We start from the raw sequence: 16,162 nt of genomic DNA, 5'->3' as shown, positions 1-16,162 counted from the left end.
TTAAATTTGCAGTACAACTCTATGTTTTTTAGTTTAATATTACAAATAATTAGCAAACTAATCATTTTTGTACTTTTAGATTGTTATATAGCTAATATTTAATAAATATAAAAATAGCTACAAATAATTACGTGATAACATGTTGATGATTTAGATTTTCAAGTTTGTCTTTGTAAGTAATCTTTAGTAAATATTTGGTCTTACGACGATGTACTAAATATTTATTAAAGGTTGATTAAAGAGCAAACCATGTTACATGTTTATATATTTATTGGATTCTTTAAATATTATTATGGTTGGAAAGTATTCTAAAAATAAAATAAAATGATTGGAAAAATAAAAAGAAAGCCAAAAGTGAAAATTGATGCTTCTTAATCAAAATGGAGTATAAATACTTGTGCTCTACTCTGTCTTCGTCACTCTCACTCAATATTTATTTTCCTGAATCATTCCGTGTGCACAAAAGCGCATCTCTAGCTAGTTTTGTATTTTTCGATAATCTAATTTAACTTTGTTAGGGTTTGTTTTTCTAGTTTCGATCCCAATTATCACTTCCATGGCGATCGTCAGAAAAGCTTCGCATGCTGGTTCATGGTACACAGACAATCGTAAGTTTCGTTGGTCATATGTGTGAATTATAGATTATGAAAATATACTAAATTCATTATAAGACTCGACGAAACTCAAGAACAGAGCTCGTAAGCGATTATACATATATTTTGGTTTTTTTATTTTGCTTCCCGTAGATTAGGTTGCTTTTCCTAGATATTAATCAATAGACTGTCTCCGCAAATGCGAATTAGGTTTAACAAAATTGAAAAGTACTTTACTTGTTACTTTCCTTCTACTTAATATCTCTTGATTCTCAGGACTAGAAAAACCTGACTTTTTTTCTTTCTTTCCCGCAGCGAAGAAATTATCAGAAGAACTTGAAGGATGGCTACGAGAATGTGGATTGACCAAATCTCCAGACGTGCGTGGTGTTATCGCTCCGTAAGCCGTTTCTTCACCGTCTGTTTTGTTGTTATTATTGTGGTACTTTGTATTGGCAATCCAATAAATTGTAAATTTTGGGCTTTTATTCGTTATCTTGTTCACCGAGCCACAGCCATGCTGGTTATTCCTATTCCGGCCGCGCCGCAGCATATGCCTTTGGAAATATTGATCCAACCAATATGTGAGTAATTTGTAGCCAAGATTGGTTTTTCCATTGTTTCATTGAAGAAGGAAAAAAAAAAAATCGAAGCTGTTCTTATATGGATTTCAATTTTGTCACTAATTTGTGAGAAAACGGGGGATTCAGTTCTCGGGTGTTCCTTCTCGGTCCGTCTCACCATTATTACACCTCAAAGTGTGCTCTTTCCATGGCTTCGGTTTATAAGACGCCCATTGGAGACTTGCCCATTGATTTGGAAGGTATAAATTGCTTCCCGATAAAATAATTTACTTGATAAGGTTATTCCGTTCCAAGTCATTTATTTTGTGTGTCAGTGATCGAGGAGCTAAAGGCGACCGGAGAGTTTGAGCTGATGGATATTCGCGTGGACGAGGCTGAGCACAGCATGGAAATGCATTTGCCTTATCTGGCCAAAGTCTTTGAAGGGTACTTTTGGTTCCCACGTATCACATGCTTTTATTATCCAATGATGATTTTGGGTTCTTGGCTAAATTTCATAATCATATCGATTTCAGGCATTCGGTCAAAGTCATCCCGATTTTGGTCGGTGCGGTCAGTGCTGAAACTGAAGCCATGTATGGGAAGTTGCTTGCGAAATACGCGGACGATCCCAAAAACTTCTTCTCTGTATCGTCGGACTTTTGCCATTGGGGTTCGAGGTGAAAACCACTCTCAAAATGTCTCGTGTCTCTCTTCTCTCTACCCATGTGCCCGGTCAATTTCATTGCTTGTGTGCTTTCTTGTTGTTGAGGTTGAATGTTGATTCGCAGATTCAATTACACTCACTACGACAAGAAACACGGGCCCATATACAAATCCATTGAGGCTTTGGATAAAATGGGGATGGACATTATTGAAACCGGAGATCCCAATGCATTCAAAAAATATCTATTGGAGTTTGACAACACAATCTGTGGTCGCCACCCGATTAGTGTTTTCCTCCATGTGAGCACCTCGAAGTTTCTAAATTTACCACTAAACCAATATGGGTGTTTTTTTTTTTTTTTTTGGTTTTGTTTGAACCTTCCTGAATCAGAATTATGTTGATTTCAGATGCTGAGGAATTGCTCAACGAGGATGAAGATAAATTTCCTGCGATACGAGCAATCTAGTCAATGCAAAAGCTCGAGGGACAGCAGTGTTAGCTATGCATCCGCGGCTGCAAAGACAGAAGCTTGAAGTTGTAAATTAATCCGCTGCGGACCAGTCTATATTAGCGTGGGGAAACAAGTATTCGTCCATTCAATGTTTATTGAAGAAGTAAATCGACTGCTGATATTTACATCAGATGCAATTCCAAGTACTTCCCTTTAATTACACTTTGTTTATTCATAATTGGGATTAAATATTTGCCCTCTTTCGTCACTCCCAACTCTCTTTTCCGTTGTCTAATAACCACCGAGGATTCCATTTGTGTCCAAACTAGTAAAACTGGCCTCTTTTGTGTTTTGGTGGTGGTAATTTTTTTTTTACTTGCCCAAAAAAAGAAAAAGAAGAAGAAACCTGGGCATACGAACAATGAACAATCAAAAGTACTTCTCAAACTAAAAAGGTAGGTAATAAACAACCAGATTTGTTCATGTTCTAGGCTAACTGAATCCAGTAGAAACGGGTACATAGTCAAAATCAAAGATCCTATTTTTAATCAGTGATGCTTATGAGCTCTGAAAAATTGCTCTATTATTAGGAACCTAATCCGTAAAAAATGGCAATTTAGTTGCCGAGTCAAATGCTCTAAGTTAACGTATAAGTAACATTATCTGAAGTTATTCTGGTTTCCGCAAAATGTTACTCTGCCATATCTCAACCAGGTATGTCGACGCAACTTCCCCTGCCAAAGAGAACATGATTGGCATTAAAATTGCAGGTCCTAAGATGAGAATAATTTCGAAGATAAGAGTTATTGGCATATCTGTAAAAGGAAATTAATGGAGATCTAGTCATATATACCTAGATTGCTCTTACACATCAAAGAAATCTAAGAAAGCTCGACTCTTTTGGAGTCGGGTTCAAATATCCCGTTCTCCGCTGCTTTTCCCTGTCCCCAGCCAATTCCATAGTCAGAAAGTTGATATAAATCCCATTTTATAATAGTTATTTTTCTTCGTAAGTTTGTGCACGTTGGAAGTCTGATCATCACCACCATCATAATAGTCATCCCGATTTTGGTCGGTGCGGTCAGTGCTGAAACTGAAGCCATGTATGGGAAGTTGCTTGCGAAATACGCGGACGATCCCAAAAACTTCTTCTCTGTATCGTCGGACTTTTGCCATTGGGGTTCGAGGTGAAAACCACTCTCAAAATGTCTCGTGTCTCTCTTCTCTCTACCCATGTGCCCGGTCAATTTCATTGCTTGTGTGCTTTCTTGTTGTTGAGGTTGAATGTTGATTCGCAGATTCAATTACACTCACTACGACAAGAAACACGGGCCCATATACAAATCCATTGAGGCTTTGGATAAAATGGGGATGGACATTATTGAAACCGGAGATCCCAATGCATTCAAAAAATATCTATTGGAGTTTGACAACACAATCTGTGGTCGCCACCCGATTAGTGTTTTCCTCCATGTGAGCACCTCGAAGTTTCTAAATTTACCACTAAACCAATATGGGTGTTTTTTTTTTTTTTTTTGGTTTTGTTTGAACCTTCCTGAATCAGAATTATGTTGATTTCAGATGCTGAGGAATTGCTCAACGAGGATGAAGATAAATTTCCTGCGATACGAGCAATCTAGTCAATGCAAAAGCTCGAGGGACAGCAGTGTTAGCTATGCATCCGCGGCTGCAAAGACAGAAGCTTGAAGTTGTAAATTAATCCGCTGCGGACCAGTCTATATTAGCGTGGGGAAACAAGTATTCATCCATTCAATGTTTATTGAAGAAGTAAATCGACTGCTGATATTTACATCAGATGCAATTCCAAGTACTTCCCTTTAATTACACTTTGTTTATTCATAATTGGGATTAAATATTTGCCCTCTTTCGTCACTCCCAACTCTCTTTTTCCGTTGTCTAATAACCACCGAGGATTCCATTTGTGTCCAAACTAGTAAAACTGGCCTCTTTTGTGTTTTGGTGGTGGTAATTTTTTTTTTTACTTGCCCAAAAAAAGAAAAAGAAGAAGAAACCTGGGCATACAAACAATAAACAATCAAAAGTACTTCTCAAACTAAAAATGTAGGTAATAAACAACCAGATTTGTTCATGTTCTAGGCTAACTGAATCCAGTAGAAACGGGTACATAGTCAAAATCAAAGATCCTATTTTTAATCAGTGATGCTTATGAGCTCTGAAAAATTGCTCTATTATTAGGAACCTAATCAGTAAAAAATGGCAATTTAGTTGCCGAGTCAAATGCTCTAAGTTAACGTATAAGTAACATTATCTGAAGTTATTCTGGTTTCCGCAAAATGTTACTCTGCCATATCTCAACCAGGTATGTCGACGCAACTTCCCCTGCCAAAGAGAACACGATTGGCATTAAAATTGCAGGTCCTAAGATGAGAATAATTTCGAAGATAAGAGTTATTGGCATATCTGTAAAAGGAAATTAATGGAGATCTAGTCATATATACCTAGATTGCTCTTACACATCAAAGAAATCTAAGAAAGCTCGACTCTTTTGGAGTCGGGTTCAAATATCCCGTTCTCCGCTGCTTTTCCCTGTCCCCAGCCAATTCCATAGTCAGAAAGTTGATATAAATCCCATTTTATAATAGTTATTTTTCTTCGTAAGTTTGTGCACGTTGGAAGTCTGATCATCACCACCATCATAATTGTTGTCGCCGTCGTCTTTAAGATCATTGCTACCCTGTCTTGAGCTTGAATCACTCGCAGACTTGCAGGGAAAAAAAAAAGCGTCGGGAAAAGAAAAGACTTGCTTGTGCTGCAAGAAAGAAAACAAAGTGGGGTAGAAGAACTGACATTCCTCCGACCCTCTCTCTGATTGTCAAGGCGGCGAGTTTCTGCGGAAGCTCTCAGATTGGACAACAGACCTAGTCCCTCATTGTTCGCCAAGATCTTGATACTCGTCCCATTTGCCTCCACAGCCAACAATGTCCCGTCCTTGTTGAAGCAAATCTCGGGCGTAATCTGAACAGACACACACACACACACACACAAATCACTTCTCTGTATATGGACGGCGACGACGATGATGATGAGATAAGAGGAGTTTTTACCGGAAGATCTCGGCCAAAGGTGAGGATCTCCAAGAGCTTTTGATGGTTGTTGATGTCCCAGAACTTGATCTCGTGGTTGTCACCGGTGGCTAAAAGGGTGTCGCTCATCCCAAACTTCACTACATAATGTTGACGTGACCGGAATATCTGGTAATATCTCATCACCGAAACATTTCTGGGTTTGATTTCCCACTCAAGTAGCATCGAAAATCCGTTGCAACCAGTTCCACATGAGAAAATCCTGCAATTAAATTTGTCAAAGCAGCTTTTACAAAAATAGAAAAAAAGAAAAAAGAAAAAGCATAAACAGAAAAAAAGAAAAGAAAAAAGAGAACCTTTGAGTCTTGGCGCAACAAATCATTTTGGTGTGCCCCAAAATAGGACATCTATATCTCGATACTTGCGACGGAGCAGTGCAGTAAGAACTTACAAGCGTTCCGTCCAAGGATACTGAATATAAAAGCTGAAACACAAACACCATCACAACCAAAAGCCTTTGAAATATAATTCGCGATAAATAATACTACTAATAATAATATATGTTCTTACAGGAACCCTGTCCCTTGCGTCAAGACACACACAATAAACCGGAGACTCGTGAAATACAAACGAGGCCGTGTTTTCTCCGCTCACCATGTTCCACACCTATTTGACAAAATATTGTTAGGAAACTCACTCACTCTCTCTCTCTCTGCAACTTCAAACACATTCTAGTTCTTCTTCTTTATTGAGTGAAGTTTATCTAATATAGATCATCAATGGAGTAATTAACCTTAATTTTCTTGTCATCACCGCATGTGATGAGCAAACGTTGACCACAAGGAATAGCGAATGCCAAGTCGTTGACGCTGCCCTTATGGGCATTGCACTGCATATGAAGAACTCGAAAAAAAAATGATTTATTTAATTTTGATTTAATTTTTTTTGTTTTTTTTCTGTCTTCTAGGATATCATACCTCAAATGCTTTCTGGATCTGTCTGCCTTTGGAGTGAGTGAACAGCTGCACAATATTTTTCGAATACGCCACACCTATTCCATGATGTCGGTATGTTAGATCATTACGATAAATGAAAAAATTAAAATTAACAGTATGATAATTAATTATTATACTATTTATTTATTATTATAACTCTTCCTTTCATATTTCTTGCTTACCAAACAAGGAACCATCAGGGCACCAAACGACTCGGTTAACGGCTATGTTTTGATATTCAAACTCTGTCGAATGAAGAATTAGAAGATTTCATTCATTATTGTACAAACTTATTGTTTATAAAAACAAGATATTATCTGGAAAAACTTGTGTACAATAAAAATTACCGTCCAGATTCTGATCATCATCGGTGTCTTCACTTGCGTTTTTACCCAATATTACCTGGATAACCAGGTCATTTAAAGGTATGCTCAAAATCTCCATACGGGAATAAAATATATAATATAAGCTGTGCAGACAAACCTGTAACTCAGACGAGCAGTCTCTGAGATTCTCAAGGCTGAAGATTTTGAAAGACAGTAATTCTGCAGAGGTAACGTCCCACAGCCCTATGTTTCCGACACAAGTCCCGACTGAATATCGAATAATCACAAAATTAGTACAAAAAATACATAATTTTGGCATGAATGGCAATAAATATAGAAAAATCCCTCGGACTTGGCCACTTGAAACGTTGGATTTGTAATATAGCCAACGTTATAGATATGTTTAAAATCTAGCCGCATTTGATGACGTGACCTCATTAATCAGATAGTATTTTACATGATTGTCCTTAGTATTTTCATACTTAAATATAGTAAATGGCTAATTTACTAAAATAAACGAAACATTAACTAGCTCCCTAGAATGAAGTTTGAAATTGTCTAGATAGCTAGAACGCTCACAAATATATACCAAGAAGCAAGGTCGGTCTGTGGGGATGGAAATCCATGCTGGTCGGTCGATATCCAATAATCAACGTCGCAGCCACGTTGCGTGGCACGTCCAAGGACTTGCTGCTCTGACCCGGATCTTTCATCTGTAATTAATTAATAATTAAATAAAAAAATAGAACCAAGTTATGTGTAACAAACATGATGCTGTGGCTAGAAGGAAGGAAAAACAAAGAAGAAAAAAGACAGACTTGGAAAAATGGTTTCTGTGTAGGCTTATCTGTGAAGGCTTGATACAGACTTCCAAGCCCGATCGGGGCCGAGCCTACGAAAAATTGTGAAGCAATAGTCGATAAAAATTCGATATCGAATCTTAGGCTATATTATTGATCACGAGACTTACAGGCACCGAAGGGTACATTGCTTGAGCTCGAAGCATCGTGGAGAGGCATAGCCATGATCATGTTCTTCGGGGGAGACATTGCTCGAGGAAGCTAGAATTAATTGAATATGGTTAGAATAACCCGGACATGATGAGAATGATGTGTGTGATAAGTAAAAAAAGGCGTATCGAACACGAAATCTTACGAGGGAGTTATCAGCAGCGTCTTCATCGTTATTGAGATTCGAGCTGTCAAGTATAGCAGTGTTCACTCAGGCTCAAAATATTATTTTAGATTTATGTACACACACACACACACTTGAAATCATCAATCCAGAAACCTTTTTTTTATGGAAAAATCAAAATTGATTATGCATCTCCAAATGTTTTATTTTATGTATAAAAATGAAAATGCCGCGAGACTCAGACTCGAACAATGGCCTCACGAATCATGTGGCGAAAACACAGAAAAATAAAAAATGTAACCAAAGAGAGTATTAAGACTAAACATAATAATAATAATAAGAATTATGATTAACTCAGAATTATCTACGAAGATACCCGGACATAAAGCGTTCCTTAAGCATCATATCGACGTCGGACAAAACGAGCTTTTTTCTAGTGAGGCTATTGATCTCGATTAACCACTTGAGCTTTTCCGCTAGTGCCTTCCTCCGCGCCATAACATGATCACCTTCGATCGGAGGCTGAGAATCAGGCTGTCTGTATCGAGAAAAATAAATAAATAAATAATTAAAAGTAGGATCGACATTTGCCAAAAAATAAAATAAAATTACTTACCTAAAAAATAATAATTCATACGCGTTAATACACTGGGCCTTCAAAGAAAGCTGTACCAATGCCTCGTGCCTAGCTTTGTTTTCGCTCCGAAAAATTTGAAGGCCATGGACAAGGATTTGTGTGGCCAGCTTAAAATCCTTCCTGCAATATATATTTATTTATTTTTTCAATCACAGCTTAATTTTATATGTATTATGGAAACTGAAGAGAAAAAAATTATATAATTAATTATAAATTTAATTTATATATATGTACCTTTCTAATGCCTCAAGGAATTTTATGTATCTCATGTCAAAATAAATAAGTTTGGAAGTGTGATTATCGAGAGGCTTTGTGAAACCGGCGAGATAATCCTCGGCTTCGTTCCAGTCTCCTCTCATCACGACAGCCGAGAAATAGTCCGTGTCGAAGAACAGACCAGTTTCACGCTCTAACCTGTACATTATATAATTAGTTACTTAAATTGACAAAAAAAAAATCAGATAAATGAATTAAGAAGAGATTAAGAGATAACTAATTATTTAGTTACATGTGGGCAATTTTCATGTGACCAGTGTTTCTAAGGATTCGCAGAACCAAGCACGCTAGACTGCCGCTGATTATAGCCATTCTTCTCCGTTAATCACACTGTCACACTGCTGAAGATTAATTAATTAATTGTGTATCGATTAGAAGAGCAAAGATTTATTTACTACAGAAGTTTTCGGACGAACAATAGTTCGGTTCAATTTACAATCAGTCAAAGATAAGTCCATTTCTTTCAAGATTGTTAATTAGATTATTTATTTATTTTTTCATTCAAGATTTCCCATATCTAGAGACAAACATGAATATATATATATATATATATATATATATATATATATATATATGTTTGTTTGTTTTTTTATTTTTATTTTTATTTTTATAAACGTGCGCTACAAGAGCTACTTGATTCAGCTCAGATCAAATGAAAAAAAAACAAGAAAAAGAAAAAGTAAGAGGAGATTCAGAAGACAAGTTTTTTTTCCCCTTCTTGTAATCTCTGTAGCCAAACAGGGACTGTAATGTCAAAACGAAGACTGGCTCACAAAGATCGAATCAACGCAACTTATAAAGAATCAGATAGTTGTCCATAAAAAGTACGAGATAAAAACGATCAACGAAAACCATTTTCACCGAAAATCGTCCAAAGGTCTGAAATGAACAGAGATTTCAATGGAAGATAATAAAATAAAGATCGACAGCCAGCTAAGAACAACAAAGAAAACAATCAATAGAAATTTTTGTACCCCTAGCAAATAGGCAATCAATGTATGTAACTGTATGAATCAACGCATATTCGATTTAAAAAGAAAAAAAGAAGACAAAAACAAAGAAACGAAAGCGATCAATGCATATGCAGATTTCTTTTCTTACAGTAAAGCTCGAGAACTGACGCGGCAAGAAGATCGAGAAAGAAATAATCTTGTACCTCAAAGCTCTCTCTCAACTTTGAAGAAACGTGCAGTACCTTTTATCTGAGCTCTCTCTCTCTCTCTCTCTCTATATATATATATATATATATACCCATATATATATATATATGTGTGTGTGTGTGCGTGTGTGCGTGTGTGCGCGTGTGTGTATATTAGTATATGCCGCCAAGTGAGAAAGGCCAAGTTAATAAGACAATGCTCAATTTTTTTTCAAAGACGATATATAGCTTTGCCTCGAAGACAAGAAAGAAGTGATAAGTGGACTAGCTTATTCACTCTTTTTTTATTTATAAAAAAACTAAATTATTGTTTTGTTATAATTTTTATGGGGAAATTCCATAAATTTCTCGTTATAAGATGGTATTTCCTTGAGCGCCTCAGTTTTATAAATTCTATTTATACCTCATTTGATTTTTCATTTTCAAATAATTTTGCGGTATTAATGAGACTGTACACAGCTCATAAAAATTAACATTATAAGTTGGCTATTTTCATAATAAAAGACAATCTTATTATAAAATAGATTAGAATGACTATTTTTAAAAAAGACTTGTACGAGAGTATCGGAATTGAGCGTTTACAGATTGGGGCCACAAGACGAAAAAGAAATCCTGGTCACATCCAAAAAGTTGTACCAAAAGACACTTATTTCTTGTGGTTTAGTGATACCATGTACATTTTCATATAGAAATTCTTTTTACACGAGTTATAGAAATACAACACTTGCAGAGAGACGAATTGGCTATCCAAATGACTTTATGTGGCCGTATTATTAACCTATTTCTAAGAGCAATGGAAAAACTGTTTTAGTTACATCATGTGTTTATGTTGAAGTCAATAATCGCTCTCGCTCTATCTCTATATGAATGTGCCAATTTCCAACTAGCATTCCTCAGGCTGCGGACCCGTCACTTGCCAAGATCTTCACTCTGTTCCCGTCCGCAACAGCTAATAGCAATCCCATCTTGCTGAAGCAAAATTTAGGGTTGAGCTGAAACAAAATATGTGTGTGTGTGTGTGTGAGAGATGAGATCACACCATTTTTCGCTTCTCTTCTCGATATGCATAAATCAGGTAAATAACTCAACGGTAAGCGACCATCGGTTCTAAAGACTCTCATAAGCTGTGGGTGTAAACATAATTTAGACAATCCTAAATAACCAAGATCTTAGAACTAGATGATTTTTACAAAATATTAAAGATCAAGAAAGCCTACCTCGATCCATGACAAGAGCGACGGCAGTGGTGTAATCACCAAAATTGATTTTTCTCTTTTGGCCTTTTAGACTTGAGAGCTTTCTTTTAATGATAGGAGAAAACAATGTAATTGATTGAGAGATGACCAATCACTAGGGTTTCTCTTTATATAGATCTAACATCAAGATATATAGAGAGATGTTACATTTATTTTAATTAACCAATAAAATTTAACCTGATTACGTATTAAGCCTATAAATTAGTATTACATTTGGGCCACACATAGGTTGATCTCATATGGTCATCTCCAACAGCCACAAGGTCAATTCCAACAGCAAGAGATGATACCAAATGCATATCCCTTGTCTTCTTTAAGGAACACCATACCTCAAGTAATCTGTCGACTCGTGCAATTCATCAAAAGCATATACTTGCACGAGGTGATATGAAAATGCTACCCCTATAAAATGAAGAGTGTCACCTTAAGCAAGAAATTACTGACTCAATAAAGCCTTAATTTTGTTCACATGCTTACCAAAATGATTACCACTCGGACTCCACAAGACACGTTTATTGGACTCCAAAATGATTACTTATTCAAATTTTTTATTTTTATTTTGGGTGTCACATTTTTTGAAAACGTCAATTTGACTATTTTTTTTTAATTGAAACTTTAACTATTTTTCTAATCAATAAGTTTTAAATAGCTATTTTGTATAATTTTTCCTTTTTTTTAAAAAAAAATTATTGTTTTTGTTTTAACTTATAGCACGTATGTAAAATTAAGCGGTCGCAAACAAACAAAACAAAACCAGAATATTGCTATCTTTCGGATGAAGAAAAGGTATCGAAATTTTATTTCACGGAACCTAGGATTCTGTAGCTAATTAGTCATATACAAACTCAAATTTTGATAAATAGCCAATATTTAGTTAATTTTGAAAAGATAACCATTAATAAAAATTAACAGTATACAAATATTTAAATATAATACAAATTAATAGAAAATAAATTGCCACATCAGATTTTGTGGCTATATTTGAAACATTGGCTAAATTATAATCTCGACATTTGTAGTGACTTAGTTCGTGCAATTTTTCTAAATTTGTACATTTTTTTAATATAAATATTAGAGTATATTTCAGTTTAATGAACAATATTATAACTAAGAGCATTTTCATCTCTAATAATTTTTTTTTAAAATACAGTTTATACTGATTATCAAATAGTGTTTAATCTCAATTTAATACTCCATTTTCAACACAAAAAAAACATATTCTTTATTCTTTTATTATTTAATTAATTTTAACAATTTTTATATATTATAATATAGTCCATATGAACTTGTATATTTTGTATCTAAAATTTATATACTTTTATCAAATAAACAGACATTACATATATAATTTATATACTTCGATACAAATTTTATAAAAAAAGTTCATCGTACTAAAATACTAATAAGTTTTTATTTATTTATTTATTTTATGAGTTGAGCTTCCATATCTACGAGTAGTTTAGTACAAACACCAAGTTATAACAAAAACTGAAAACTTCATTACAAATTTATCAAAAAAATTTCAGTTTCGTGATAAAGTTGTCACAAAATTTCCTTATTTTGTTGCCAAATTGTCACGAAATCACATAATTTTGTAACAAAGTTGACCAAAAATCACTAGGAGAAAAACTAAGCATAATAAATCGTTTCTAACGGCCAAAACATTGCTTCTATATTACAAGCGACAAAATCGCTTCTAAAGTCTGTCACTTCTAAAAGTTAGAAGAGACAAATCGCCTCTATTTTCGCTTCTACTTCTTTGGTGTAATTTATGAAATTTTGTGGTAACTTTTACTTGATTCTTTTTAATAAAAATTATCAAATATAAAAGAGAAATTGCCTACACTACCATAATTTGATAAGTTTTTTCCAATTTTCCACCAAAAACTTAATTTGGCCAAAAATACTACTAAATCACTTGTATAAAATATAATTTTATCCTCAACAATTGATGTCAACAATTAACATCAATTTATATCAATTTTTGACGTAAATGTCAAAAATAGATGTCGATTGTTGACATCTATGTCAATAATAGATGTCAATTATTAACATCTATGTCAACAATAGATATCAATTGTTGACATCATGTTGGGAGTAAAATTGTATTTGTACAAGTGACTTACTAATATTTTTGGCCAAATTAAGCTTTTGTTGGGAAATTGAAATTTTTTTATCGAATGGTGGTAGTTGAGATAGTTTATCAATATAAAACTTATTTTTTGTCCTTAATTATATTTTTCAATATTATAATGAAACATATAACCATAAGGTTGTCATAATCATAAAATAAAATATCCAACCCATTTGTTATAAAACCAAAGAAATATTTTAATAATTTAATGATATTCAACAAAATGACGTCGTTTTAATTCAATATGTTATATTTTTTAAAAATGGTATGTTAAGTACGAAAATATGTATTTATCAAATTTACAAACTCGCAAGTTATTTCATATTTGAGATTGAAAGCTAGGGGGACAAAAATAATTGATATACAATTAAACCAAAAAGACCTTAAACCCAACTCGGACCAAATCTTCTACTCTCGAACTCAGGTTCGGGCTTGAAAAAGACTTAAATTAGACTTAAATTGGACCTTAAAAAACTCAAAAATAATCATAAAATATATTTTTTAAAATTTAAAATATACACCGAAAAAATAGCCAATTTTTTTTTTTGTCATTAATAATAAAATTGAGTTTATGAGTCAAAATTATTTTTTAAACGTAAAAACAGTATAAATTTTAAATAAAAACAAAATATACCCTAAGCCCAATTCGGATCCTTCAACTTCAACAAGCACGGTTCGCAGGGCCGGCCCAAACTCACCAGGGGCTCTAGGCGATTCAATATTTTGGGGCCCTATAATACTAATAAAAATTTAAATTTTCAGGGTAAAAAATGTAAATGTTTTAGAAAATGGGCCAAAAGTGTAAATTTTTAGAGTAAAAAATGTAAATTTTCTTAAAAATAGGCAAAAAGTGTAAATTTTTTGGGGCCCATCCACATATGAGGCCCTAGGCTTGGGCCTAGCCCGCCTTAGCCCAATGCCGGCACTGACGGTTCGACTCGAAACCTAAAAAAAGAGGATTAGGCTAGTTAGCTCACGAACGCCTCGACCCAATTAACAACACTAGTTGAGAGCAAGTATTAGAATGCAATAAATATACTCTTAGCTCGACCCAATTAAACATAAAAACATAAATTTTAAATAAAATAAAATATACCCTAAGCTCAATTCAAATTCTTCAACAAGTAAAAAAAAAAAAAAAAGACCGGGCCGATTAGCCCACGAACGGCGTGAATCAATTAACAGCACCAAGATAAGAGCAAGTATTAGAATGCAATCGCCTTTTAAAGGTGTAAAAAGAAACAAACTAAAGGTGAATGAAGACGTGATCCCATTTCATTAATTGATGTTATGAATATAAATCAACAAATGAAAATAGGATCTCATTTTTGGAGGCTTACTAAAATTACAATTAATTTCCACGTGGGTTCCTTTTCACATGCAAAAGATAAAAGAGATCCGACAGGCATTTGTATCATAAAAAATAAAGTGGAATGAAATATCAGATTGCAAACTAATATACAAAAAGAAAAAAAATCTCATTTAATTAATTATCTTTTGCTAATGATTATGATATCAAAAGAGATGAACTTAAATAATAAAAACACGGATGCTGATTAATTCTTTAGTATATGATAGAAGAAGAAATAAATCACTACCAGGTACAGCTTTATAATTCATTTTTTACAACTATAATATTCCACTCATTAAATACAATGATCTCTAAGTAATAGTTGTTCAAGTACATGTATCAGACTCGTATAATTCATGACTATTATTGTTGCAAATTATATACTTAAGTACTTGAGTATACTGAGTACCTTGATCTACTTTTTAGTGTCGGAGCTCTTAATTGCTCGATTTTACGAGGTCAGTTATCCGAAATTTTTTCATCGGAGAACTCTACAAAAAGTTTATATGTGCATTTGGATGACATGAAAATTAAACTAATTATGCACTTCAAATTAAGAAGCACTCTTAGGATGAGTGAATGGCGCGTATTTATAACAAAAAAAAAAAAAACGAAGAAGAACGTGTCATTACCTCAATGTATTCCAAATTATCGACGCGTAATCTTTAATTGAATAACCCGAGATTTGTTTTTTTTGGGTAGTTTTTTTAAAAAATATTGAGATTATGTGATGAATTAATTAATTTTTTTTTAATTAGTGAATGCTATTATTTTCTTTATCAAAATTAATTTGAGAGCTACGTAACTAGTTTGATAGTAGGTGAAATCGAATTTTCTTTAAACATGCTACCATCGTTTTAGATGTTTTACGAGTGTATTTTTACGGTTGAAAAAGTATGACGTGAAGTAAAATTTTGTTACTGTGCTGTGTTATTTTGGCTATTTACATTCAAGGAAACAATTCATTCACCATTAGGAAATATTGTGTAAATATCGTGATGCAAGTCAATCAACTCAAAATAGGAAATGAGAAGTTTTGAAGGTTAATCGAAATATTCTTTTATTTTTATAATATAAATAAAATTTAAAATTTGATGTATTCTTAATTAACTATTTATTTTGTTCAAATTTTTTTTCTTCTTCCAGCGTTTACTCCCATTCAACTCAAACCATTCCATTACTAGAAAGCTTCGGACGAGCTTATCATCATCGTCTCAAGAAATGACACGTGCCTTCGTATCATTCGTTGAGAGCACAAGAGGGTCACAAGATCGAGAAGTACAGAAATAAAATTCCATTTCTTCGAGAAAACGTCCCTGTTATGTCATAAGAAAAGCCTCGACAGGGCTTTCGTCTGCCTTATCAGAGTGGGCCCACAACAGTCAAATGATATAGGATTCGACTTATCAATAAGCATAGTAGCTTATTTTTAATAAGTAATCCTCCTTATCACCGTAAGTACCGCCTCGTGCTATAAATACCCTCGCTTCTGGCCTGTATAAGCATCAGAGCAGAGATTAGAGAGAGAAAGATTAAAGCTCCGCTCAAAATAAAT

The 16,162-nt window shown here is 34.0% G+C and overlaps 3 protein-coding genes across 3 annotated transcripts; 2 read left to right on the top strand and 1 right to left on the bottom strand.

Moving 5' to 3' along the window:
• Positions 1–399: 399 nt before the first annotated feature.
• Positions 400–2,542, top strand: LOC149391617 (AmmeMemoRadiSam system protein B). Its single transcript, XM_089618558.1, has 8 exons — positions 400–608; positions 909–993; positions 1,109–1,177; positions 1,304–1,416; positions 1,492–1,603; positions 1,693–1,836; positions 1,948–2,122; positions 2,231–2,542. Exons 1-8 carry the CDS (start codon positions 557–559, stop codon positions 2,354–2,356), a joined length of 876 nt encoding a protein of 291 aa, XP_089474684.1. The 5' UTR covers positions 400–556; the 3' UTR covers positions 2,357–2,542.
• A 420-nt stretch (positions 2,543–2,962) lies between these two features.
• LOC149391616 (uncharacterized) lies at positions 2,963–4,225 on the top strand. The gene is made up of 4 exons (XM_089620024.1): positions 2,963–2,988; positions 3,306–3,461; positions 3,573–3,747; positions 3,856–4,225. Exons 1-4 carry the CDS (start codon positions 2,963–2,965, stop codon positions 3,979–3,981), a joined length of 483 nt encoding a protein of 160 aa, XP_089476150.1. The 3' UTR covers positions 3,982–4,225.
• Positions 4,226–6,102: 1,877 nt separating this feature from the next.
• On the bottom strand, positions 6,103–9,019 carry LOC149391615 (topless-related protein 1-like). The gene is made up of 12 exons (XM_089620023.1): positions 8,940–9,019; positions 8,666–8,845; positions 8,171–8,332; positions 7,816–7,858; positions 7,631–7,721; positions 7,479–7,552; positions 7,250–7,373; positions 6,818–6,927; positions 6,682–6,736; positions 6,517–6,579; positions 6,317–6,390; positions 6,103–6,228 (listed from the first exon to the last, which is right to left on the bottom strand). Exons 1-12 carry the CDS (start codon positions 9,017–9,019, stop codon positions 6,103–6,105), a joined length of 1,182 nt encoding a protein of 393 aa, XP_089476149.1.
• Between the last annotated feature and the right edge of the window lie 7,143 nt (positions 9,020–16,162).

The sequence above is a fragment of the Urtica dioica genome, chromosome 7 (genome assembly GCF_054948205.1).
Source record: "Urtica dioica subsp. dioica isolate 48M chromosome 7, U.dioica_male_clone48M_v1_H2, whole genome shotgun sequence".
Taxonomy (NCBI): Eukaryota; Viridiplantae; Streptophyta; class Magnoliopsida; order Rosales; family Urticaceae; genus Urtica; species Urtica dioica.
The sequence above is the reverse complement of the archived record's forward strand: the minus strand, read 5'-3'. Positions and strand labels throughout refer to the sequence as shown.